Source organism: Lipotes vexillifer, unplaced genomic scaffold (assembly GCF_000442215.2).
Source record: "Lipotes vexillifer unplaced genomic scaffold, Lipotes_vexillifer_v1.1 scaffold1041, whole genome shotgun sequence".
Lineage (NCBI taxonomy): Eukaryota > Metazoa > Chordata > Mammalia > Artiodactyla > Lipotidae > Lipotes > Lipotes vexillifer.
This window is the reverse complement of record NW_006775616.1, coordinates 2,339,422-2,366,498: the sequence shown is the minus strand read 5'-3', so window position 1 is coordinate 2,366,498 and position 27,077 is coordinate 2,339,422. Positions and strand designations below refer to the sequence as shown.

Below are 27,077 nucleotides of genomic sequence, written 5' to 3'. Positions count from 1 at the left end.
TCCTGCTGCTCCTTTCACTTAAATATCCCATCACCACCTTCTCCACTGATCTCCTCTAAGAATCAGATAATGCAGGATGGTTGGTTCATTCATTTCGTACAAAAATCCTAAGTATCTACGGTATTCTAGGCAGAGTACCAGGAGTGGGGGCACTCGTGTGCTCAAACACACATGGCATCTTTGCTCATGGTCATTTCAGCCTGTTATGGGAAATAAACATTAATAAAATAATCATACCCATAAACACAAAATTTATAACTGTAAAGAGAAGGAAGGAAGGAAGGAGAGAGGAAAGGATGGAAAGAAGGAAGAAAGGAGAAAGAAAGAAATCCATACTCCCAACTCCTAACTCCCTTCCAGGCTTTTTCTCTGCATGTATATCAAAATATGAATATGTATATGCATGTTGAGACTATACAATGATATTTTATATACTGTTAAAAAATAAAATTTATACCTGTAAAAGATGAAAAGTCTCTTTCCTTTAAACCACTGTAGAAATTTTTTCCCTTTCAAAATGACACCTGTATGGTGTTAGGTAGTGTTCTAATTTCATTCTTGTACATGTAGCTGTCCAGTTTTCCCAGCACCACTTATTGAAGAGGCTGTCTTTTCTCCATTGTATATTCTTGCCTCCTTTGTCAAACATAAGGTGACCATAGGTGCGTGGGTTTATCTCTGGGCTTTCTGTCCTGTTCCTATTGATCTATATTTCTGTTTTTGTGCCAGTATCATACTGTCTTGATTATTGTAGCTTTGTACTATAGTCTGGAGACAGGGAGCCTGATTCCTCCAGCTCCATTTTTCTTTCTCAAGATGGCTTTGGCTATTCAGGGTCTTTTGTGTCTCCATACAAATTGTAATATTTTTTGTTCTAGATCTTTGAAAAATGCCATTGGTAATTTGATAGGGATTGCACTGAAGCTATAGATTGCTTTGGGTAGTATAGTCATTTTCACAATGTGGATTCTTCCAATCCAAGAAGCTATAGATTGCTTTGGGTAGTATAGTCATTTTCACAATGTGGATTCTTCCAATCCAAGAACATGGTACATCTCTCCATCTATTTGTGTTGTCTTTGATTCTTTCATCAGTGTCTTATAGTTTTCTGCATACAGGTCTTTTGCCTCCTTAGGTAGGCTTATTCCTAGGTATTTTATTCTTTATGTTGCAATGGTAAATAGGAGTGTTTCCTTAATTTCTCTTTCTGATTTTTCTTTGTTAGTGTATAGGGATGCAAGAGATTTCTGTGTGTAAACTCAAAATGGATTAAAGACCTAAATGTAAGGCCAGACACTATAAAACTCTCAGAAGAAAACATAGGCAGAACACTCTTTGACATAAACCACAACAAGATCTTTTTTGACCCACCTCCGAGAGTAATGAAAATAAAAACAAAAATAAATAAATGGGACCTAATTAAACGTAAAAGCTTTTGCACAGCAAAGGAAACCATAAACAAGACGAAAAGACAACCCTCAGAATGGGAGGAAACATTTGCAAATGAAGCAACTGACAAAGGATTAATTTCCAAAATATACATGCAGCTCAATATCAAAAAAACAAAAAACCCAACCAAAAAATGGGTGGAAGACCTAAATAGACATTTCTACAAAAAAGACATATAGATGGCCAACAAACACATGAAAAGATGCTCAACATAACTAATCATTAGAGAAATGCAAATCAAAACCACAATGAGGTATCACCTCACACTGGTCAGAATGATCATCATCAAAAAATCTGCAAACAATAAATGCTGGAGAGGGGGTGAAGAAAAAGGAATCCTCTTGCACTGTTGGTGGGAATGTAAATTGATACAGCCACTATGGAGAACAGTATGTAGGTTCCTTAAAAAACTAAAAATAGAACTACCATATGACCCAGCAATACCACTACGGGGCATATACCCTGAGAAAACCATAATTCAAAAAGAGTTATGTACCCCAATGTTCACTGCAGCACTATTTACAACAGCCAGGACATGGAAGCGACCTAAATGTTCATTGACAGATGAGTGGATAAAGAAAATGTGGCACATACGTACAATGGAATATTACTCAGCCATAAAGAGAAACAAAATTGAGTCATTTGTAGTGATGTGGATGAACCTAGAGTCTGTCATACAGAGTGAAGTCAAAAAGAGAAAAACAAATATCATATATTAGTGCATATATATGGAATCTAGAAAAATGATACTGATGAACCTATTTGTAGGGCAGGAAAAGAGATGCAGACGTAGAGAATGAACTTGTGGACACAGTGGGGGAAGGGGAGGGTGGGACGATTTGAGAGAGTAGCACTGACATATATACACTACCATGTGTAAAATAGATAGCTAGTAGGAAACTGCTGTATAGCACAGAGCTCAGTGCTCTGTGACGACCTAGAGGGGTGGGATGGGGAGGGTGGAAGGGAGGCTCATGAGGGAGGGGATACAGGTACACATATAGCTGATTCACTCTACTGTACAGCAGAAACTAACACAACCTTGTAAAGCAAATATACTCCAATGAAAAAAAATGACAACTGTAGAACCCTGTTTTAAATTATGTTCATAATCTCAAATGTGTCTTATACGGAGGAAGGGTGTGACAGATGTCTACTGAATTGAATATATCAGGGATGTGATGTGGGAAGTTTGATCTCGTGGAAGATTTGAGTGAGGGCTGGTTTCAAATAAACCAGTTAAGAGGTTAGTTAAACAGCTGCAAAGTCTGTACAAGAGATAATAAGGTCAGAAACTAGGACAGGGGCAGAGGACTGACTGACAGAGAAACAATGAACATGGGAGACAGCTAGAAGGATTTTACCAGGTGTTGCCTTTAGATTGGGGAACTTTTTGAAAATACTTCCACATAAAAATTCAGTTCTCTTGCCAGCATATCCTGAGGCATAACCAATACTGTGAGCATATGAACAGAACAGGTGGCAGGTAGTCCCTGCCTGAATTTGGATATCACTTTAAATCCTGGCCATAAAACAACATGACATAACTATACTGAGGTAGGAAAGGCTGGTGGCTGAGGGTTAAATTCATGGAGTCTCCACAGGACAGGGTCTGTGTACCATTACAGATATTTAAAAACAAATGTCTCTAAACTCTTCTGCAACTGCTCTTCAGGGGAACTCAAAGCCATAACTATTTTATGCATGGCTCTAGGAGAGACAGGCGGAAGGAACGGGGGAAAGTTCCAGGTCTGAACTGGAGAGCAGGATAAGCTCTGCCTATTTCCATGACTACACATGTAAAATTTAAATGATATAGCACTGCCAATAAGCAGGGCAACAGATTCTACCTAGAGCAATGATGCTCAAGTTGCTTTGATGCTGTTTTGCCTCCAAGACAGGATTTCCATTATTACGGAGATGAAGTGCCTCTAATTATTGCAATAACATAATTGTTCCCCAGGGCAGAATTCCTAATAACAGAGCTGTATGCCTCTGCAGCCCCTCTAAGAGATATCCTGAGGGCAGGTTTCTCATTAAGAGCACATATATAGACACGCTGCCTCCAGAAGGGAAACAGAACGCCTGAAGCAATAAACTTTCCTTTCCACGCAAGGATTGCATCAGCCTTCTGGGCAAATACCTGCCATCACATTTGCTCTGCCTCCCAGACTGCCAGTGTCTTCAGACCAGAGTTTCATACCTTATAGACAACATGGAGTTTTGCTGCCCTGTGCTGGGATTTTCCTCCACGTTTTACATGCATTTCAACTCTTCCAAAGGCCTTTGGGAAGAGAGGCAAATTAGAGCCATGATCTAATTTCACCTTGGATGAAGACTTCAAAGTCTCTAGACAAGACACATGCATTTTATTCCTATTTGGGTTGAACAGTCTCATAGGATGTTAGACTTGCTCTGATTATACCATGGGGGTCAGGCAAACATAAACATATATTTCAGTCTGGGAAGGAATGCCTAAGAATATGGATAATTATACCATTTTATTGTCTTCAGAATGTGTCCACTGCGGCCTCAGTGTGCTCGCCCAAGGTGATGTTAAGGTTCCTAGGTCCAGCATTCATCTTTGAGCCATTATTTTGTCGGACCGCTTGGAAGCACCAAGCGCTTGCTCCTTCTTGAAACTTTCTGCTCCCTTGGTTTCTGTTTACTATGCTCTCCTGGTTGTTCCCCCATGTCTCTGAATTCCCACTTCAGTCCTCCCAGTGGGCTCTGCTTCCATCCATTCTTTGCATGTGGCCATTCCTCAAGGTTCCTTCCTTTGATTCACAGGTGTTCTCATTCTACAAAACTCTCTCTGGATTCACTTCTCCACTCCATGGCTTATTATCTACTGGTGACATCTAGGTCTCTGTCTTTACTCTCCTGAACTCAGACCCATAGTTCCTGTTAGACTTTCATTCACTGAAAACTTACTCTATACCAGGCATTGTCCTAGATGCTAGTGTTACAGAATTGGACAAAACACAAAGGGCTCCATGTAACCATGATGGTCCTTCAAAGTAGAAGAGAGAGGCAGAAGAGGAGGTTGAAGTGCTGTGTTGTGAGAACTCAGCTGGACTGCACTTGACTTTGTTAGCTCTACACCATGCGCCAAGGAATGCAGGTGACCTCTAGAAAGCCAGACACCTAGTCTCCCCTAGAACCTCCGGGAGGAACACGTGACTTTAGCTCAAGATGAACCATTTCAGACTTATGACCTCCAGGGCTGTATGATGTTAAATTTGTATTGTTTATGCCACACACACACACACACACACACACACACACACACACACACGTCTCTGTTTTCATGGAATTTACATTATGATTAAATGGAGGGTGGAGAAAACAGATAATAAAACAAAAAAGCAAATATGCAGCATGTTATATGGTGATAAGAACTATGGAAAATATAAAGCATGGAAAGAGGATGGGGGCGGTGTTTACAATTTGAAATAGGTTAGTTGGGAAAAGCGTACACAACCCACTGAACCAACTTTAGCCACTGGGGATAGACACCAAAAACAACGGGAACTATGAACCTGTGGCCTGCAAAAAGGAGACACCAAACACAGTAAGATAAGCAAAATGAGAAGACAGAAAAACACACCGCAGATGAAGGAGTAAGATAAAAACCCACCAGACCTAACAAATGAAGAGGAAATAGGCAGTCTACCTGAAAAAGAATTCAGAATAATGATAGTAAAGATGATCCAAAATCTTGGAAATACAATGCAGAAAATATAAGAAATGTTTAACAAGGACCTGGAAGAACTAAAGATGAAACAAGCAATGATGAACAACACGATAAATGAAATTAAAAATACTCTAGATGGGATCAACAGCAGAATATCTTGGAAATAGAATAGACAAAAATGCAAGGAACAATCTTGGAAATAGAATGGACAAAATGCAAGAAGCAGTTAACAAGGACCTAGAAGAAATAAAGATGAAACAGACAATGATGAACAACACAATAAATGAAATGAAAAATACTCTAGATGGGATCAATAGCAGAATAAATGAGGCAGAAGAACGGATAAGTGACCTGGAAGATAAAATAGTGGAAATAACTACTGCAGAGCAGAATAAAGAAAAAAGAATGAAAAGAACTGAGGACAGTCTCAGAGACCTCTGGGACAACATTAAACGCACCAACATTCGAATTATAGGGGTTCCAGAAGAAGAAGAGAAAAAGAAAGGGACTGAGAAAATATTTGAAGAGATTATAGTTGAAAACTTCCCTAATATGGGAAAGGAAATAGTTAATCAAGTCCAGGAAGCACAGAGAGTCCCATACAGGATAAATTCAAGGAGAAATACGCCAAGACACATATTAATCAAACTGTCAAAAACTAAATACAAAGAAAGCATATTAAAAGCAGCAAGGGAAAAACAACAAATAACACACAAGGGAATCCCCATAAAGTTAACAGCTGATCTTTCAGCAGAAGCTCTGCAAGCCAGAAGGGACTGACAGGACATATTTAAAGTGATGAAAGAGAAAAACCTGCAACCAAGATTACTCTACCCAGCAAGGTTCTCATTCAGATTTGATGGAGAAATTAAAACCTTTACAGACAAGCAAAAGCAGAGAGAGTTCAGCACCACTAAACCAGCTTTACAACAAATGCTAAAGGAACTCCTCTAGGCAAGAAACATAAGAGAAGGAAAAGACCTACAATAACGAACCCAAAACAATTAAGAAAATGGGAATAGGAACATACATAGTGATAATTACCTTAAATGTCAATGGACAATGCTCCCAACCAAAAGACACAGATTGGCTGAATGGATACAAAAACAAGACCCATATATATGCTGTCTACAAGAGACCCACTTCAGACCTAGAGACACATACAGACTGAAAGTAAGGGGATGGAAAAAGATATTCCATGCAAATGGAAACCAAAAGAAAGCTGGAGTAGCAATTCTCATATCAGACAAAATAGACTTTAAAATAAGGACTATCAGAAGAGACAAAGAAGGACACTACATAATGATTAAGGGATCGATCCAAGAAGAAGATATAACAATTGTAAATATTTATGCACCCAACATAGGAGCACCTCAATACATAAGGCAAAAACTAACAGCCATAAAAGGGGAAATCGACAGTAACACATTCATAGTAGGGGACTTTAACACCCCACTTTCACCAATGGACAGATCATCCAAAATGAAAATAAATAAGGAAACACAAGCTTTAAATGATACATTAAACAAGATGGACTTCATTGATATTTATAGGACATTCCCTCCAAAAACAACAGAATACACATTTTTCTCAAGTGCTCATGGAACATTCTCCAGGATAGATCATACCTTGGGTCACAAGTCAAGCCTTGGTAAATTTAAGAAAATTGAAATTGTATCAAGCATCTTTTCTGATCACAACGCTATGAGACTAGATATCAATTACAGGAAAAGATCTGTAAAAGTACAAACACATGGAGGCTAAACAATACACAACTTTATAACGAAGTGATCACTGAAGAAATCAAAGAGGAAATCAAAAAATACCTAGAAACAAATGACAATGGAGACACGACGACCCAAAACCTATGGGATGCAGGAAAAGCAGTTCGGAGAAGGAAGTTTATAGCAATACAATCCTACCTTAAGAAACAGGAAACATCTCGAATAAACAACCTAACCCTGCACCTAATGCAATTAGAGGAAGAAGAACAAAAAAACCCCCAAAGTTAGCAGAAGGAAAGAAATCATCAAAATCAGATCAGAAATAAATGAAAAAGAAATGAAGGAAACGATAGCAAAGATCAATAAAACTAAAAGCTGGTTCCTTGAGAAGATAAACAAAATTGATAAACCACACTAGCCAGACTCGTCAAGAAAAAAAAGGGAGAAGACTCAAATCAACAGAATTAGAAATGAAAAAGGAGAAGTAACAACTGACACTGCAGAAATATAAAAGATCATGAGAGATTACTACAAGCAACTCTATCTCAATAAAATGGACAAGCTGGAAGAAATGGACAAATTCTTAGAAACGCGCAACCTGCCAAGACTGAACCAGGAAGAAATAGAAAATATGAACAGACCAATCACAAGCATTGAAATTGAAACTTTGATTAAAAATCTTCCAACAAACAAAAGCCCAGGACCAGATGGCTTCACAGGCGAATTCTATCAAACATTTAGAGAAGAGCTAACACCTATCCTTCTCAAACTCTTCCAAAATATAGCAGAGGGAGGAACACTCCCAAACTCATTCTACGAGGCCACCATCACCTTGATACCAAAACCAGACAAGGATGTCACAAAGAAAGAAAACTACAGGCCAATATCACTGATGAACATAGATGCAAAAATCCTCAACAAAATACTAGCAAACAGAATCCAACAGCACATTAAAAGGATCATACACCATGATCAAGTGGGGTTTATTCCAGGAATGCAAGGATTCTTCAATATACGCAAATCTATCAATGTGATTAACCATATTAACAAATTGAAGGAGAAAAACCATATGATCATCTCAATAGATGCAGAGAAAGCTTTTGACAAAATTCAACACCCATTTATGATAAAAACCCTGCAGAAAGTAGGTGTAGAGGGAACTTTCCTCAATATAATAAAGGCCGTATATGACAAGCCCACAGCCAACATCATCCTCAATGGTGAAAAACTGAAAGCATTTCCACTAAGGTCAGGAACAAGACAAGGTTGCCCACTCTCACCACTCTTATTCAACATAGTTTTGGAAGTTTTAGCCACAGCAATCAGAGAAGAAAAGGAAATAAAAGGTATCCAAATCGGAAAAGAAGAAGTAAAGCTGTCACTGTTTGCAGATGACATGATACTATACACCGAGAATCCTAAAGATGCTACCAGAAAATTGCTAGAGCTAATCAATGAATTTGGTAAAGTAGCAGGATACAAAATTAATGCACAGAAATCTCTGGAATTCCGATACACTAATGATGAAAAAGGTGAAAGTGAAATCAAGAAAACACTCCCATTTGCCATTGCAACAAAAAGAATAAAATACCTAGGAATAAACCTACCTAAGAAGACAAAAGACCTGTATGCAGAAAATTATAAGACACTGATAAAAGAAATTAAAGATGATACAAATAGATGGAGAGATATACCATGTTCTTCGATTGGAAGAATCAACATTGTGAAAATGACTCTACTACCCAAAGCAATCTACAGATTCAATGCAATCCCTATCAAACTACCACTGGCATTTTTCACAGGACTAGAACAAAAAATTTCACAATTTGTATGGAAACACAAAAGACCTCGAATAGCCAAAACAATCCTGAGAACGAAAAACGGAGCTGGAGGAATCAGGCTCCCTGACTTCAGACTATACTACAAAGCTATAGTAATCAAGACAGTATGGTACTGCCACAAAAACAGAAAGATAGATCAATGGAACAGGACAGAAAGCCCAGAGATAAACCCACGCACATATGGTCACCTTATGTTTGATAAAGGAGGCAAGAATACACAATGGAGAAAAGACAGCCTCTTCAATAAGTGGTGCTGGGAAAACTGGACAGGTATGTGTAAAGGTATGAGATTAGATCACTCCCTAACATCATACACAAAAATAAGCTCAAAATGGATTGAAGATCTATATGCAAGGCCAGAAACTATCAAACTCTTAGAGGAAAACATAGGCAGAACACTCTATGACTTAAATCACAGCAAGATCCTTTTTGACCCACCTCCTAGAGACACAGAGATAAAAACAAAAATAAACAAATGGGACCTAATGAAACTTCAAAGCTTTTGCACAGCAAAGGAAACCATAAACAAGACCAAAAGACAACCCTCAGAATGGGAGAAAATATTTGCAAATGAAGCAACTGACAAAGGATTAATCTCCAAAATTTACAAGCAGCTCATGTAGCTCAATAACAAAAAAACAAACAACCCAATCCAAAAATGGGCAGAAGACCTAAACAGACATTTCTCCAAAGAAGATATACAGACTGCCAACAAACACATGAAACAATGCTCAACATTATTAATCATTAGAGAAATGCAAGTCAAAACTACAATGAGATATCATCTCACACCAGTCAGAATGGCGATCTTCAAAAAATCTAGAAACAATAAATGCTGGAGAGGGTGTGGAGAAAAGGGAACACTCTTGCACTGCTGGTGGGAATGTGAATTGGTACAGCCACTATGGAGAACAGTATGGAGGTTCCTTAAAAAACTACAAATAGAACTACCATACGACCCAGCAATCCCACTACTGGGCATATATCCTGAGAAAACTATAATTCACAAAGAGTCATGTACCAAAATGTTCATTGCAGTTCTATTTACAATAGCCCAGAGATGGAAACAAGCTAAGCGTCCATCATCGGATGAATGGATAAAGAAGATGTGGCACATATATACAATGGAATATTACTCAGCCATAAAAAGAAACGAAATTGAGCTATTAGTAATGAGGTGGATGGACCTAGAGTCTGTCATACAGAGTGAAGGAAGTCAGAAAGAGAAAGAAAAATACTGTATGCTAACACATATATATGGAATTTAAGGAAAAAAATGTCATGAAGAACCTAGGGGTAAGACAGGAATAAAGACACAGACCTACTAGAGAATGGACTTGAGGATATGCGGAGGCTGAAGGGCAAGCTGTGACAAAGCGAGAGAGTGGCATGGACATATATACACTACCACATGTAAAATAGATAGCTAGCGGGAGGCAGCCGCATAGCACAGGGAGATCAGCTCTGTGCCTTGTGACCACCTAGAGGGGTCGGATAGGGAGAGTGGGAGGGAGGGAGACGCAAGAGGGAAGAGATATTGGAACATATGTATAACTGATTCACTTTGTTATAAAGCAGAAACTAACACTCCAATGTAAAGCAATTATACTCCAATAAAGATGTAAAAAAAAAAAAAAGAATTAGGGCTAGCAAGTCAGTATATTAGAAAGTATTCCTCAACAACACTGGACACAGTCAAAGAATTTTTCCTTTTGTGTTGTTCTAACAATGTCAATCCTTTCCTAAAATAGGAATTCTAAAATTTTTCACTTCTGAATTCTACATATGATTGCTTTTGTTCACTTATCTACTTAATTATGCTTCTCCTTTATCAGAAAAAAATAGGGGAAAATGGTGGAATTTCTCCTCTGCCAATGAGAAAATAATGGTAATATCTTTCTTATTTTTTACACTTTTCAGAAATTACAGGATGTTCAGCTGAGATTATGTCTTTCTTGTAACTTAAAAACCAGCAGCCCATGGAGTAAACTTGGTCCATGGATGTGTGGACCATATGGTACTAACACTAAAATTTTAAAAAGGTGCTGATGATTAAAAATTAAGATAGTTCAAATTAAATTCCTTATTTCTAGTTTCCCTTGAAAAATGAGATGGTGGGGAGGCAACGGCCCTGCATCTCCATTTGGTGGCAAAAATATGCTAGAATTGAGTGGCAGGTGTCTCCCTTGGATGGGGCATACACTGAAGTCCCCACCATTCCCCTTTAAATTACACCTGGCCAGCTTTTGGATTCATTTACATTAGGGAAATCAACCTATCTGTTTAATACATTGTGAGTGAGGTAGCAGGGAGAAATAAAACTGTGAGAACACAGCACCCATGGAGAGAAAAAGTGCTAATACTGATAGTTCGGGTCATGCCTGGTGACACTGGAGGTGATAAATACCAAGACTTGAGTAATGATGGGGAGTTCCCTCGCTTTAAAGATACCTTTAGTGCCACATAAATGTTGAAGCAATATTTGAACCCCATTAATCAAGTCAGAAAACAAAAATTGGAGAGAGATAAGCTTTGTGGTAAGCTAAGTGGTAGAAACAGTCAATTAAATTCACTTATTAAAAATAATTCTTGATATTGATATATCATTTTCCCAAAGTTAATTTAATCAACTTATAGCAATGATTAAGTTATGGCAGTGGTAAACAATCATTAATACTGTTCAAAATGTTAGGCTGTCCCTTTTCTTCTAGGCACATAGTAAGACTGTATTTCCCTACTGGGTTGAATTTGGGCAGAGCCATGTGACTTGTTTTGGCCATTGAAACATGAGTGAAAAAGAAGTGTTTCACTTCTGGGCAGAAGCTTTAAGAGCCCATGCATGTTTAGCCACCCTCTTTTCCTTCTGCAATTCGAATGTTCCAGAGAGTGCTATTCTACCAGCCTATACTTTAGAGGGCAGCAAAACCCCCAGCAGATCCCTGGTGCGCGTGCAGTGTGGATGGGAAATTTCCTTTTGTTGTTTTAAGACACTGCAAGCTGCTTGTGACAGTGGCAAAGCTTCTTTGCCTCTCCTGGATTTTGATCTACCACGTTGCTCGAGCTTCATTCATTCACGGTTTTTGACATGTCTGTCTCTTATCCATATTATTAAAAAAATTGTTTTCTTTATATCATGGTTATATTAAAACTTTAAAAATGCAGCCTTAATCTAAGCAATACATGTGGTACATAAAATAAGAAACTGTGCTCTCAAGTTCCAACTGTGGCTCCAGATTTAAATGCCATGCCAATAATCTGTAAACTATACTGCTTTCTTGATATGATAGAAATCAGAGAGAGATGTATATTACAAATTTAATATATGTGAATACACCATCTATAAACCATATCAGGTTTGTTTGCAAAAATCATTAATAAGGACAACATCATCAGTGCAATGATCTACTCTGCATATGCAAATCCAAAGGTGTACAGGTATAAAGTTGATACATACACATTTTTACAGCCTTCCCCAACTGCATCTTTGAGTACTTGACCTTTAGCATCCATGAAAATCGTTATGTATAGAGCTGGTAAATGTGATCTGATATGGGACATGGACTCATGTGCAATTATCATTTTCCAACAGATTGAGTAGATTACGGAAAGGGGTGGGGGATATATTTTATGGAGGTGATGGCCAAGAAAAGGTCTTAAGAGATACCTGCCATCTGTCACAATGTGACCTAAAACCCCAACAACCTCTGTAATTACACTGTATAAACAACATGGCTTCTAAACGTAATTCCCTTACAATAGGAAACACAGGTGACGAGTTTAGATATCAGAAAGAAAAAAAAAACTTTTCAAAAAAAGTTTCTTTTTGGAACTCTGTTTCACAAAGACATGATTAAAATGATCAAAACCATCTTATTTGAGAATGAGTTTTGGAATTAGAAATATTTAGCTCCAAAAAAGGAGAGACTAACAAGAGACATACTAGCCACTGCCAAATATCTGAAGGGGTTGTCATCGCAAAGAAGAACTGGATTTACTTGTTTATACAAAAAGGAGGTAGGATGGAGAAAAGTGGGCAAACCTACAAATAAATTTTAGGCTAAAATTAAGAAAGATTATTTCTAGTTGCTCATCTTTGGGCAGCTCCAACAGCCTTCAAGAGGGATCATGCGACCTCTCTGTGCAGGAAGGGCTTTCTAGAATCTTAATATTAAGAAGGATTATAAAGACCAACTAATTTACCACCCTTTTCCAAAGCTTCAGTTCTTTGATTAACAGTTAATTCATGAAGAGCAGAGAGTAAATTCTTCCCTCTAAGACTATTAATAACAGACCTATAAATTATTGCAGGTTAATCAAATATTAAAAATATTTCAAGATAATACCTTTCATTTTCTCTTAATACGTCTCTTCCTTTCTTCCAGGTGTAGACAGGTTTCGGAGAGGCTTTCGGCTTACACTCAATGACAATTTCACCTCCCACTTTGACAAGAGTTACTCTTTTTAAGAGGGTTCTTGAAAAATCTGGGCCCACAGCTGGAAGAGAATATAGAAAATAGAATAATTAATTATTATGGAAGAAAAAACCCCACTAGATCATTCTTTATAGCTTTTTTCTTTCTGTAATGGACTTATTGATGTCTTGGGCATCAAAGGGAGGATGCTACATTTTTTTCTGAAGTAAAGGGAGTAGCACTGGATGTTTTGATAGATTATGAAAAGTTGAGCTGTGATTCGTATATGGTAAAATATACCAGTTGTAAGTGCACACAGCTTGATGCATTTGGTATACTCCAACGTGAAGATCAAAATATAGAACATTCTATCACCTTATTGAGTGATTCTTTAAAAAAAATTATTTCATGTTCAAATGAAGATAAATTTAAAAATTTCAGGGAAGCAAAAGGGAGAGACAAAACAAAAACCCATAAGGTATTTTTCTGATTGTGTAGACTAAAGCTTCCCTTCATTGGTAGTTACCACCTCTGCTCTTTTCCATAGCACTCTGTGCATGTCTCCGTCAGAAGATGTGCTGAAATGTCTATAGCATCACCATCTGTAAAGCTTCTCCTTAAAATCAACGACTTTGTTCAGCTTTCCACTACTACTGCCCAATGCAGTGCTTGGTTCTTGCTGGATAAATTGTGTCTTACTCTTACAAAACTCGATTCTATCCTCACTACCAGTGTTCTAAAAATTCATTCATGTTGACACCAAATATGTAGTTATGGGGATATAACATTAAATAATTCTTTCTTTCCTAAAACAAAAGACATACATCTGTATCCTTACAGAAATATAGAAGGGGCCTTTCTGAAAAATCTCTATTTTCTTCTGCATTAGATGAATTAACATGTTTTCGGATATGTTGTGAGCACAGATTCATCTCCTGGAATCTTAATTTTATCATATTTAAAATCCCTAACTCACTGCCATTTGACCTGACGGAATTTAAGATTTTGTACCATGCTGAATGTGAAAGTTAAATGCTAACCACAAATTACTTAAAAGAGGACAGGTAGTGAGTGTGTATGTATGTGGGTGGGGAGGACAGGGGTCAGTTTTTTTAAACGTACCCAAACCGTAAGCTGGTGATTAAAAAAAATAAAAGCAGGCTTCAGCAGAAGCAAGGTAAACCTTTATTAAGTGCGTTTGTCATGGAAATACTTTCAGTGTCTAGAAAGAAAGAAAGATGGAAAGGTTACTTTTTAATGGGGTGATGCAGTGTACACATGGGGCTGGTTTTACTATGTGAAGATTAAAGTAAATAAATGAATCGAGCAGGCAATTGATACTTCAGTCTGTGCTCCTTGGATTCATGAGGGGAATCTATAATTCGAAGTGTAATTCCATAATGATAAATGAAATTAATAAGTAGAGTGCAAGTACAAATGTTTTTGCTATAATTAGATAGATGCATTCCTTGTATGATCTGCAAAATCACATAATAAAAATTATAGGGTTCTGAAAAAGATAAGGTCAGGACAGACATACTCAATATTTATGTAACAGGAATACTAACAAAAACAATAATCATTCTAGTAAATATGTTAGCATGACTAAAAAGACAGATTAAATCCCTAATAGATAAATACTACAAAAAATACAGGACTTCAGTGTGTGTGTGTATGTGTATGAAGACAGCTTGATGAAACAAGGGAGCTGGAAGAGAGAAGAGCTGAGACTGGTAAAGTATAAAGCAAGTACAAAGTGCAGAAGAGAACCACGCTCTGAACATCGCTATGTTAGAGTACGTGACCAAACTCAGTCAAGAGGAAAATGTAGGCTGAATGGGAGTCACCGTCAATGTGCTTTCTGCCTTGGCTAGCTGTGTTGACCTGAGTTAGTGGGCCTTGTTCTCGGTTGCTGGAACTAGTGATATAGACAAAGCCAGCATCTGCTATACTGACCTCATTTCCTCATTTGCCACTCCCACACAGGCTAATTTCCAACACAAAGTTACTTTTTTAAAATTTTTGGCCTCACCGCATGGCATGCGGGATCTTAGTTCCCCGACCAGGGATGGAATCTGTGCCCCCTGCAATGGAAGCACGGAGTCTTAACCACTGGACCGCCAGGGAAGTCCCACAGAAAGGTTCTTGTAACAGAATAGACTCACTCCCATCTTATGGGAACACCTGAACTGACACATTAATGTAAAAAAAAAAAAAAAAATTCAAGTTTCTAGAACATTTTAAAAACGGGTATTGTGTGAAATGGAGGTACAAATCTGTAACATATAAAAATCGCTTCTTGTAACTATATCTTTCTAAACACATTTTTATCACTTTAGGCAGACATTTTTCATCTGTTCAACAGGAATTCTGCAGTTGCATTTGAAATGAGTTACATAAATCAAACCATGCACAACACATGGGTGTATTTGTCAAAAAACTATGTATTGCGTTTACGCTTTGAAACAGCATGATATCAGCCACACAGAAGGCGGAAAACACACATTCCAGTGTCAAAAGAATTTGCACTGTACTATGTATGTGCATATTATCTTTTGGATATCCTAGAGATAAGACTGCCTTTGAATGTCTTTCATTAATAAAAATGGAATTATAAATTTAAATCTTTTCTCTTTGTCTACTTCGTTTGCTTAATTTATTTCTAGTGTTACCAAACTCTGCAAATCTATCAGTTGCCACCATAAGCTGCAATGCTTCCTAGGGCAAAATTGTTAGACCTTCATCTGTTTTTGAATACTTGATCCATTAATGGTGCCTTAATACTCTGCCATTTTGTGACCATCTTTCACACTTGAGATACGCTAAAGCTTGTGGCATTGATGCTCTTTCATGTCTGTACCTTATATTTCTTCTGATTACTAACCAGGAGAGTTAGTAATCAGGAGAGGAGAGGCTTGAAGGCAAAGTAAAATGGCCCTGTTAATTTGACATTCACAGAGAATCAGGTTTTAAAAGTTATTGGTAAGGTCCCAATAGGGCACTGTTAGAATCCAACCTTTGCTGGCACTGGAAAAAGTGAGTGCACTTTGAAGGTGAGATTTCAGTGGGTTCCTAGTAGTTCAGAAAAGATAAAACCAATTGTCAAGTTACCCACTTGAGTCTGAGAGTAGCACCAATCCTGGGAGATCCTCTTTTGCTAAATCTAATACACTTCGAGGACAATATTTCCTACATGGACGACTAGGGGGCACTGCTCACCCAGTGTTGGAATAAGCCACACTACAGGACCTCTTCCCTGTGGGAAATCAACTTTTTATTATTTATCAATGATCTTTAATTCATTAACATTACATTACCTAGGAGAAGCATCATCCGGCTGAGAGAAGCCTTCTATGCAATTCTGAACTGTTTGTTTTTACTTAATTAAATGGCTCTTGGTCACATGTCAAGGGTATTTTAAGTGGCCAACAGAACCCTTGAAAACTGAAGTTGTGCCTTAGGATCATTCCTCAAGAGAGATAGTAAGAATGATAACTCCTTAATGGGATGTGCAGTGGCAGTCCCATCTGGGAAATAGATGGGTGTGATGTGTTACTCTATTATTGAAGGGGAAAGGATAATTATGTGTGCCTGTTCTATCATAGTCTGTAGACACAACACTGGGAACACTGCCAGTTGATGGAGACTATTAAGGATGGCTCTTTTAGAAGTTCAGGATTTCATACTATTTTAACTTTTATTTATTATCTTTATTACCTCATCACTTCATAAAAATAAACCCAGAGTACATATATTCATTCAAGTATTTCCACTACTGAAGAGATAGTGCTGGTATCAGATACTAAAACCCCAAACTTCTCCTGGTTGCTGGGTAGGTAACTAGAAAGCTGGCTATACTGGAAATATTCTTCTTTCTAGGTCCATCATTTTAGAATGGCTGATGCAAAATCATCCTCTCTGACTGTCAAGAAATACTGAAGTAAGAGTTTTCTGTTCTAACATCAACATTATGTGTTCCTTCTAAGTCTCTAATAGTCTGCTCTGCTGGTTTTGGTCTCATTCACTGAACTGTCCCGTTTCCCCAGGGCTCCTCCTACCATGGTAGCTCTTGTTTACGGGCTCCTGCTCTTTCGGGAAAGTTATTATAAAACCAAACAAATAACATTTACAGTCACAAGGTTGCTTTGCAGATTAAATAAAATACATGTATTGTACATAAAGTACTTAGTTCAATATTTTCCCGGAGTAAGTCCTTTATACCAACTCTTCCCCTCTGCTATTTCTAGTATCACCACCACCATTTTTAGAGCATTTTAAGCTGAAAAGCTTAAAGAAATATAGTTTTGTTTGAAAACAGAAAAAAAAACCTTTTTATTTTGAAATAATTATAGATTCATAGGAAGTTGCAAAGATAGTACAGAGAGGTCCTGTGTATCCTTTACTGAGTTTCTCTCAGTGGTTACAGTTTATGTGAGCATAGTACAACATCAAAACAAGGAAATTGATCATGGGCACAGGGTGTAGAGTTCTATGTTATTTTATGAAATACTTCGATGTTTGTACCTTCCACTGAAATAAAGATACAGAACGCTTCCATCACCACAAAGATCTCTCTCAGGCTACCCTTTTAGAGGCACAACCAACACCCTCCTGTCTGTCCTTCCTATGCCTAGCATCCACCAATCTGTTCTGCAACTCTATAGTTTTATATATATATATATATATATATATATATATATATATATATATATATTTATTTATTTATTTATTTATTTATATATAAAATGTCTTTGAATGTCTTTCACTAATAAAAATGGAATTATAAATTTAAATCTTTTCTCTTTGTCTACTTCGTTTACTTAATTTATTTCTAGTGTTACCAAACTCTGCAAATCTATCAGTTGCCACCATAAGCTGCAATGCTTCCTTTATATATATATACATTTATATAAATGTATATATATAATCATACATATGTGATCTTATGGGATTTCTTTTTTTCAGTCAGCATAATGCTCTTGAGATCCACCCAGGTTGCTAGGTGAGCTCCTTTCTATTGCTGAGTAGTCATATCTTATATCTTACCCATCCTGGTATGGATGAGAAATTCATCTTTACTGTTGGCATTTCAGGCACTATGATAACTGACAAATACTTTTAAGCACAGGAACCATTTCAGGATCTTTCAACACTTTCTCTGTCAACAAGTAGGATGCAGATTAGCCCTTTTTTCTTTTTATAAAGGTTTGAAAGCCAAAAATTAATTGTGTAGACATAGGTGGAATCTTTCTTATTCAAAGAAAAAGATTTTAAAGCCATTTTAGAATGTCATTTCTTATACAATAATTAACATGTTGATTGAAAATCATTCTTACATGTTTTAAAAGCTTTAGCTGCTAAACCCCTATTAACCTCCCTTGAGCTACCCTATCTGTATGATGATCATAAGACAGTATGTGTTTTTAAATATCTGGAAGCACTTGACCTTGCTATATCAGTCCAAGTTAGTGACATTCCATTATACTTGGCACAATGTCCTAAACACTCACACATATTTGTGCCCTTGGTTAAACAAGTAGTGTATGGCAGTACAATGCCACATTTGATTACGAGTAACTTTGTCATGAGATCAAAATCTTTGTTGAATTTTATTTATTTAAAAAAAATTTTTTTTTGGCTGTGTTGGGTCTGTTGCTGCACGCGGGCTTTTTTCTCCAGTTGCGGTGAGCGGGGGCTACTCTTCACTGTGGTGCGCAGGCTTCTCATTGCGGTGGCTTCTCTTGTTGCGGAGCACGGGCTCTAGGCGCGCAGGCTCAGTAGTTGTGGCACGCGGGTTTAGTTGCTCCGCAGCATGTGGGATCCTCCCAGACCAGGCCACGAACCTGTGTCCCCTGCATTGGCAGGCGGATTCTTAACCACTGCACCAGCAGGGAAGCCTCTATTTGTTGACTTAACAGAAGAGGGTAATTAGACTGTGAGAATTCTGGAATTCCAGTGGTTAAGAAACGGTAGTACTTGCTATTAGCAATTATTAGCTCATCAGTTCCTTGAAGGCAGAGACTATGAATTATGGATCTTGGACTTAGCACAGTCCTTGGTACGAAGTAGATGTTCGATCAGTATGTGCTGAATTAATGTGTGTTGTAGGAGAAAACTCAGGAATTAAGTTCCAGACAGGAAATTCCCTTCTCATGATGCTTTGGCTAGATATCACAGCCCTTTCTTTTATCCAAGTGGGGTTGTAAATGGCTTCTTGAACTTCCTGGCTTGTGTACAGGACACTCTGTCCTCTCTGGACCTCAGTCAAATGAAGCAGAATTACTCAAGAAACAATCTGGGCTGTTGATACGGTTGTCCTTTGGCTTCTGCTCTCCACAGGGAGATTTGCTCCAGGACCCTGAAGGTACCAAAATCCACAGATACTATAGTCCCTCATTTGAATAGCATAGTGCAAGGAATACAGCCAGCTCCTCATAACTGGCAGATGCAGAGTGCTGGCTACATTCCCACACCACATGAACTGGTGTGATGGTAGATGTTTAACAACTGGCTCTGCAAGCAAAACAAAAACACCAAAGAATTTGGTTTTCGGTGCTTGCCAATTTCTGTGGTCTAATTATTCCCATTAGGGCCGAGTTCAAGCTACCAATAAGAAGTCACTGAACGCTGAACTGAGAAGGATACATCAATTCAACTCCTGCCAATATGAACTAGCTCCGGCACATAATATCCTTTCCCTGCTTCCCTGAAGCACATACTTAGGAGAAGGGTACAGGGCAAGTGGGCCCTGGGAGTTCAGCTTTCCCCAGATTTGGGCCTTTCTCTGAGGCAACACATGACTGTCTTCCCTTTCCTCCCGGGTACTCCCAGACAACCCAGTGGTGAGAAGAAGGGAACTTCAGTTCCCTTCCAATTCCTTTGATTGGTTCACTCTGTTTAAAGAATCTGTATCCTGACACTTCGTGAGTGACAATAGCACAGCAGTTTTAAGGGCTTCAGCTACACGTGCCCTGACCTAGACATGAGGGCTCAAGAGAAACATACTACAATGTGGACAAGTGATGTTTATATAGCCCAGCAGTGACTGATCTCTTGCTTATCATGTTCCTTCAATAAGGCACTTAACTGAAGGAGTTTTTTGCTTTGTTTTTTTGTTTGTTGCTTTTTTAAAAATTGTTTTGCCTTTGCGCTATGCTTATTTTCAACCACATTCAAAAGGCTTTATTAAAAGCAACATGCGTCATACTAAGTACAAATGAATTTCTTCAGGAGCCTAGAAGAGCCAATGTCTGTTCATGTTGGGGAAAAAAAAGCTGGAATGTTGTTGGTACAAACGCTCTGTTTCTAGAAGAAATTGTCTCACGTGATTAATAGAGCTTTTGTCAATACTAGCTTCAATCATGGAAGCATGGGTTAATTGGAAGTAGAGTGGTTCTACCAACAAATCATTATTCCTCCCTCCAACTCCTACTTGCTTTTACAAGTTAGCTACTTTGCTGGGATGGCTTAAGATTGCATAACAAAGGGTTCTATAGAGCAGACCTTAGATGGGGCACCTAAATTTAACTGATCATAAGAATCACTTGGAGGTCCTCCTCAACTCTACCCACCATGAAAGGGGAACTGAGAATTTAAATTTTACTATTTTTGCCACTAAAACAGGGATCCTCAGAGCAGAAGCATTGGTGATCACCTGGGAGCTTGTTAAAAATGCAGACTCTTAGGCCCCACCCCAGATCTGAAATCAGAATCTGAATTTAACAAGACCCCCCAAGTAGTTTAAAAATGCATCAAGGTTGGAAACTCACTGCTAAATCTTTGTGAACACCAATTCTAACACTCCCTGGGTCAGGCTACTAAAAGAGAATCAATTTGCTGCCAGAAAGCAGTGGAGAGAAAAAATATTTCATTTATTTATTTATTAATTCACAGAGACTTGCAGCAGATAATGATAAAAGACATAAAGTAATAAATACACTTAAAATATGGCTGATGTCAAACATAGGAAAGGTAGGAAACTATCTTACTAGACTTATTACAATAAAGTGAGCTACTTTGAAGCCCAAACAGACAAGTCAATGTGATGGGCAGAGGGAAAAAGAATATATCTCCTTCTAACTAATAAAAAACAAACAAAAACAAAAAACCAAACCAAACCAAACCATATAATTTTTTAGAAGACAAACTTTCCTCCTGATTCTACACCTTAACGATTTATTGGAAATGCCTTTATGTAAAGGACTAAGGACTTTGGAATGGATAATGCCTTCATAGCACTTTTACAGAAAACTCAGTCTTCGGTGGAAGGATAGGTACATCCGGCCCTCAGTATCCATAGCTTCTGAAATCTACAGTTGGTTGAATCCAACAACACTGAATTTGCAGATACAGTGGGCCAACAGTACATGCGATTAAGACTCAGTGATGCCTTGGGCTGCATTCCTGAGTTATATTTTAAACTCTAACTCACTGAAGGCATTTCTTTTGGGGAAATGACATAAGGAATTGTCATAATATTTATCCTTCAGATTTCGAAGTCTCCCTTCAGTTGGCTTTAAGCCACCGAAGGGAGACGCCAAGAACATCTAAGTATAATCCTCACATGGCAGCCAAAGTCACTCTGTGGGCCTAATTCTAACTCACCATCTTGGTAAAATGGGGCCTTTAAGACATGGTTGGAATCTCTGATGCTTGGTATTTCTCTCCTGCAGAAGGACTTCAGTTTCAGAGTCCTGATCCAAATCAGAAGGTTTGCCAGGTAGACCATATTCAACTTAAACAAACAGACAACAACAACAACAAAAAACCCTCTGTTCAGGCTAGATTTCCTATTTTAGGATCGTGGTTTCCCAAGTGCAGTGTTGGACCGGCAGCATCGGCATCACCTGAGAACTTGTTAGAAATACACAGTCTCAGGCACCACCCCAGAACTACGGTGTCAGAAACTCTGGAGGTAGCGCTCAGCAATCTGTGTTTTAACAAGTCCTTCTAGTGATTCTCATGCGTGGTAAAGTTTGAGAATCAATACCATGGGAAAATTAATTACCTTCTGATCTAATCAATTACAGCAGTAAGTTCCCAAACTGTGCTGTCCATTGGAACCACACCTGGGCGGCTTTAAGGAATAAAGGGTCCCGGGGTCCCAGGCCCAGGGATTGAATTAGTTGGTAGGGAGGATGGTAGAGTATTGGGCTCTTAAAGAACTCCCCAGATGACTGTCATATGCAGCACAATTTGAGAACCACTGAAATGGGCTTTTCTGGTGATTGTGCAGCTGTCTACATTATAAGCTTCTGGTATGGATACTAGTTAAAAACAGCAACAAACAAACAAAACACATCTTACTATATTGCTACACTTTTAGATTTGCAAGAAGTTTTCACATGTGATCTCTTTTAGTTTTGGCAATGAGGAGTAGCACCCTCATTTTACTGATAAATGTAGGCTTAGCAACTTGTTAAAAGATACCAAATTTGCATTTGAGATCCAAGTGCATAGCTTCCCCTTTTCAGGACGCGTTATTCAAAGCTCCTGCCTAGATGACATTTGGGTAAGAAAGGCGTCCGTCCTCTCATTGGATGCTGATCCCGCTCAGCATTGGATGCAAATCAGCACATTTGATTATTTTGTAATCTGGCTCAACGAGGCAGTTGAGAAATCAGATGCAGATGAGCACTTGTGGAAGTCCCTGTGAAATAACTTTCAGTTTAGCCTTAATGCTTTTCTAATTTGTGAGCCAATCATTTGGACAAATGCCAAATTAACCAGATAATTGCTCAAGCCTGCACCTCACTTTAATTGGACCATCAGTTCCTTAATGGCATTGGAATGTCCTGCCAGGGTCTGATGTTCTCCACCACATGGGCCAGGAGAATCCCCACGGTCCTGAACCATCAGACGGAAACACCTCGGGGTGAAGCTACGTCTATCCCTTACACAGTCTTGGCAAATTCAGGTCACATTCACGAGCGCTTGAATGTGAAGACACCCACTTGCTCTTTGAGATAGTTCATCCCATTTCAAAATCAAAGGTACTCTAGTGACACTGCTGGTTATGACCCAGGTAAACTGGACCCAGTACCCAAGCATCTTGCTCTAGCAAATCACTTGTCTTCTGTATAGAATTGTTGGTACCCTCACTCAGATTCTTTTTTTCTGGCCCCAGCTGCTGCGAGCATTGGTTGTCTAACATCTCCAGCTGTCTCCCCCTCTCTGGGAAATTGACTGAGAGGTTTTGCTCCATCTGCCCTGCCATTGCTACCACCACCTAAAGGGCAGTCCAATGAATAACTGATACAGAGATTTTTTTGAAAGGCCAGCCTCCTTGCCAAAGGTGGGAATAGCTCTGAGATGCAGTTTATACTCTAGACATCCCCATCCACGATGCGATACAGGCGAGACTTCATCTGAGATCATGTCCCTGCTCAGCTGCCCTCCATCGCCTCCCTAGCTTGCTTTCTCTTCCAGGTTTTTCCCAGAGGACACTCCTCCAGTGACTCATAGGTACCTGAATCCCTGCCTCTGCTTTTAAGGGCTTAGGCATCCTCTTTCCTTACCACACGATATATACAGAATGACATTAGTATTCTGTCGGAACAGCACAGAACATTTCAAGTTTAGCAATTCAGTCAGCATTCCCTAGAACCAATATGATCATGTACCTAAGTGGACACAAACATTAAACATGAATAGAAATATTTCATGAGAAAAGTTACTTTTAAATCAATAAAATACCTAGTTTGTTTTTTAAAATTATATTTTTTATAAAAGACTCAAATTTCCTCAGGATTATGAGAGTCTATTCACTCTAACTCCAACATGCCTTCATAAGTGGAGATAGAGATGTGATGATGGTATGACCCAGGGAATTGTGTAGCACCCCAGGGATGCCCACGAGCATATGTCACACGAGTGAATCTCATCCATGACCTAGGCTAACACAGGAGAAAAAGTCCGGGAACAGTTGCCTTGAGGAATAATAAACTATCAATTGCAATAGGTCAGTCACAAACAAGGACATTTCTATTTGATGTACTCATAACCAGGCCTACTCTAATATACTGACCTCAAAGTAAAAGTCTCTCTATGGCATTCACCCACCCGGTGAGTAAATCACCTAGCACCTAGGTTAACTATTTAGCAGTTTCAATCCATTCATTATAGATACATTACATATACATGAAATACCCAGACAGAACACATAAAACAAGACCAAGGGAAAAGCCTATTAAATATATGCTTCCTAACCATCTCTTATTCATGAGTTTAGGGCTATTACCCAGCATGAAAGGGAATCTCCTCTCTAGCATTGGAGGATGCTGAAATTTGATCGATAGCTGGAACCAACCTCCATTTTTTCTTCCTCATACTGAAGTATCTTGTTTTCATTTTGTTTCTTTGTTCATTTCAACCTCTCTAAGATTCTAATACAGGTAATAACTGCTCAGTTATTTGATCCATAAGAGTCAAACTATTACCATTCGACAAGAAACAAAGTGACTTGTGAAACACAATCGTATGAGAGCTTACCCAAGTTAACCAATATTAATTTATGTCTATTTTTAAATAGTCAAATGTCTTCTCCCTCCTTCACTTCAGATGGACTCTAGGATTCACCCACTCAATACTTAACTGCCCTTCGAGTCACTTGGAATATACTAGCGTGATTTTTTTTTTGGGGGGGGCAGGAAAAATGGGATATTAAAGAGGGAGCTTCTATACTTGTTGTTTAAGATCCTCTAAAGTTGGCCGTTAATTAATTTTTCCATCTTTCTCTTTCAAGTTTAAAGTTTGCCTGTATGCTTTATGTATTTGAATCAAAAATTCTGAAAGACATTCAGGATTCTCTATGGGCAAGAAACCATCCAGATGTTTTATAACTTTGAACCTCTGTTCAGGCCATTTCACTCTATTCTTCAATATTCCTGGTCCTTTTCTTCTTCTTTTTTTTTTTTTTTTGCCTGTACAAAAATTATTTTTCAAAGCTCACCTGACTAGCCCAGTCCATTAGCTAAACTCTTTCCTGAATTTCTGGAAGACTTACTATTTTCACCACTTGCTTGGCCTGTATCATTTACTGACATGCCTTACCATTCTCATACTCAACCAGGTTGAAATCCGGCATTAAATAACCTCTCAGGCATTTTTATCTTATCTTTACTGATCTTGCTTGCTGATCTCAAGGGACTTAAGAAAGGACTCATATCAAGAATTCATTTGGAATTAGTTCCAACTGGAAATGATTTGAAATAAACCCCTGAATGTAAGAGTTGAAGCAGTGATTACCACCTCACAGGCCTTGAACCCCAGGTAGGGGGAAGGGAAAGGATCTGGTGAGGATCTTGGGATATATAAATGTAAATCATAACATACATATATAGAGACAGATATAGATATGGATATATAGAGATGGATGTATACACACATACACATCTCTACATACTGTTATGTTCAGCTGTGGGTACGTGCTCTTGATAAAAATCATTTAACAGCCTTTCTCATTTTTGGCTCTGCTTTTGGGACTTTAGTCATCCTCTATCTTTATCCCATGACTACGTCCCATGATTTCCAGTCATCTGTTACTGTCAAATTTTTTCATTTCAACTAAGGGACCTACAAAATCTTTTAAAATTATCATGGCGTCCCCAGACTTAGCAATTGGCCAGCACTCACTTAGAAGGTTTCAGGACTATGTGATTCATTTCTTAGGCCACACACCCTCAGTTTTAGCTGTTCTGCTAACCAGTTGACATAGTGTTTAATAGAGAACACACTTCTTTCTGCAGAACATCCGAAGCAATCTACCTTCATGAACTGTGCTCCACAAGAATCGGTTCTAACTACCAATAATCAGAGCCCATTTGGCCACGGTGGGATCATTGTACTTGTCCTGGAGGAAGCTGGAATTATTGCTCAATATTTATAGGGTGGGAGATATGTGTGTTTAGGTCATCCTTACAGCAGGCCAAGCCAAGCTGATGATGACTCCGGGAGAAAAGAATTCTCCTAGGCCTCTTTGAGAAAGACTGCAGCCTCGTGAACTCTCACAAATTCTTGTCTTTGATGGGATGTTGGTTCAAGTAAAGAATTTGGTGAGGACAACAATTATGGAAGCTTTTCCATCCATTTTTACCTTGCAGAGGGTGGAAGGACATTCAATTCGGCAGCAACTACCTTTGCATGTCAGATCTACAGTCCAGGCACCAAGGAGTGCTTTACAGAAGGGCAAGTCAGGCCTCTGAATCTGGGAAAATTATCAGGGCTTATGGAATCAGCTCCCTTTGTGTGCTGCCTTTCTCTTATTTATAATCTTTCTATTATGTTATCACTAAGAAGAACTGCTGCTTAGATATTTAAGATAAATTCTGAAGTCAGAGTCAAGATTTTTCTACAAGACAAATGCAAGTTGATGGCCTGGAGTTCTTGTTTCCTTGTTTTGTTTTGTTTTTTAATGCCCATAGGTTTGTTAAATCACTTAACTTGTGTTTTCAATGATTTACTTAACTCATTAATTCATTTTTTTAACAGTCTCTCAACTCCTTCATCACTTAGTACAGTCGTTCATCCTTACATTCATTCATTCATTATTTACTGAGCACATACTTTGTGCTTCAACATTGTATTAAGTCCTGAGGATTAAATGATGAGTTAAACCAAATATGGTCCATGACATCATGGGAAAGTTATAGGACAGTTAGAGAAAAAGACAGAAAAATCACATAAGCAAATGTAAAACGCAACAGTAGCATGATACATGAAGAGGGGACAGAAAAGCACTCTAGGCAGAGGAAACAGTGTGGACCAGTGGCCTGTGGAGGACGGGAGGGTGGTGAACGTGCAGCACAGAAAGCTCAGCATTGCTGAAGAGCAGAAGGAAAGGGGCACATGGTGAAAAATGGAGCTGGAGGGGCAGACCACCAGGGCATAGCCTGGAAAATTCAGAGGTGAAAGAACAAGATGCACTTTGCTAGCTGTTCAAATACACCTTTCCACA

At 38.5% G+C, this 27,077-nt stretch overlaps 1 protein-coding gene across 1 annotated transcript in view; it reads right to left on the bottom strand.

The window, feature by feature from the left end:
• The window catches only part of CNTN4 (contactin 4), a 331,989-nt gene that overhangs the window by 126,925 nt on the left and 177,987 nt on the right, over positions 1-27,077 (bottom strand). The window contains exon 10 of the mRNA XM_007450035.1: positions 13,055-13,205. Within this exon, the coding sequence (XP_007450097.1) occupies positions 13,055-13,205 (151 nt within the window). The remainder of the gene's footprint in view (positions 1-13,054; positions 13,206-27,077) is intronic.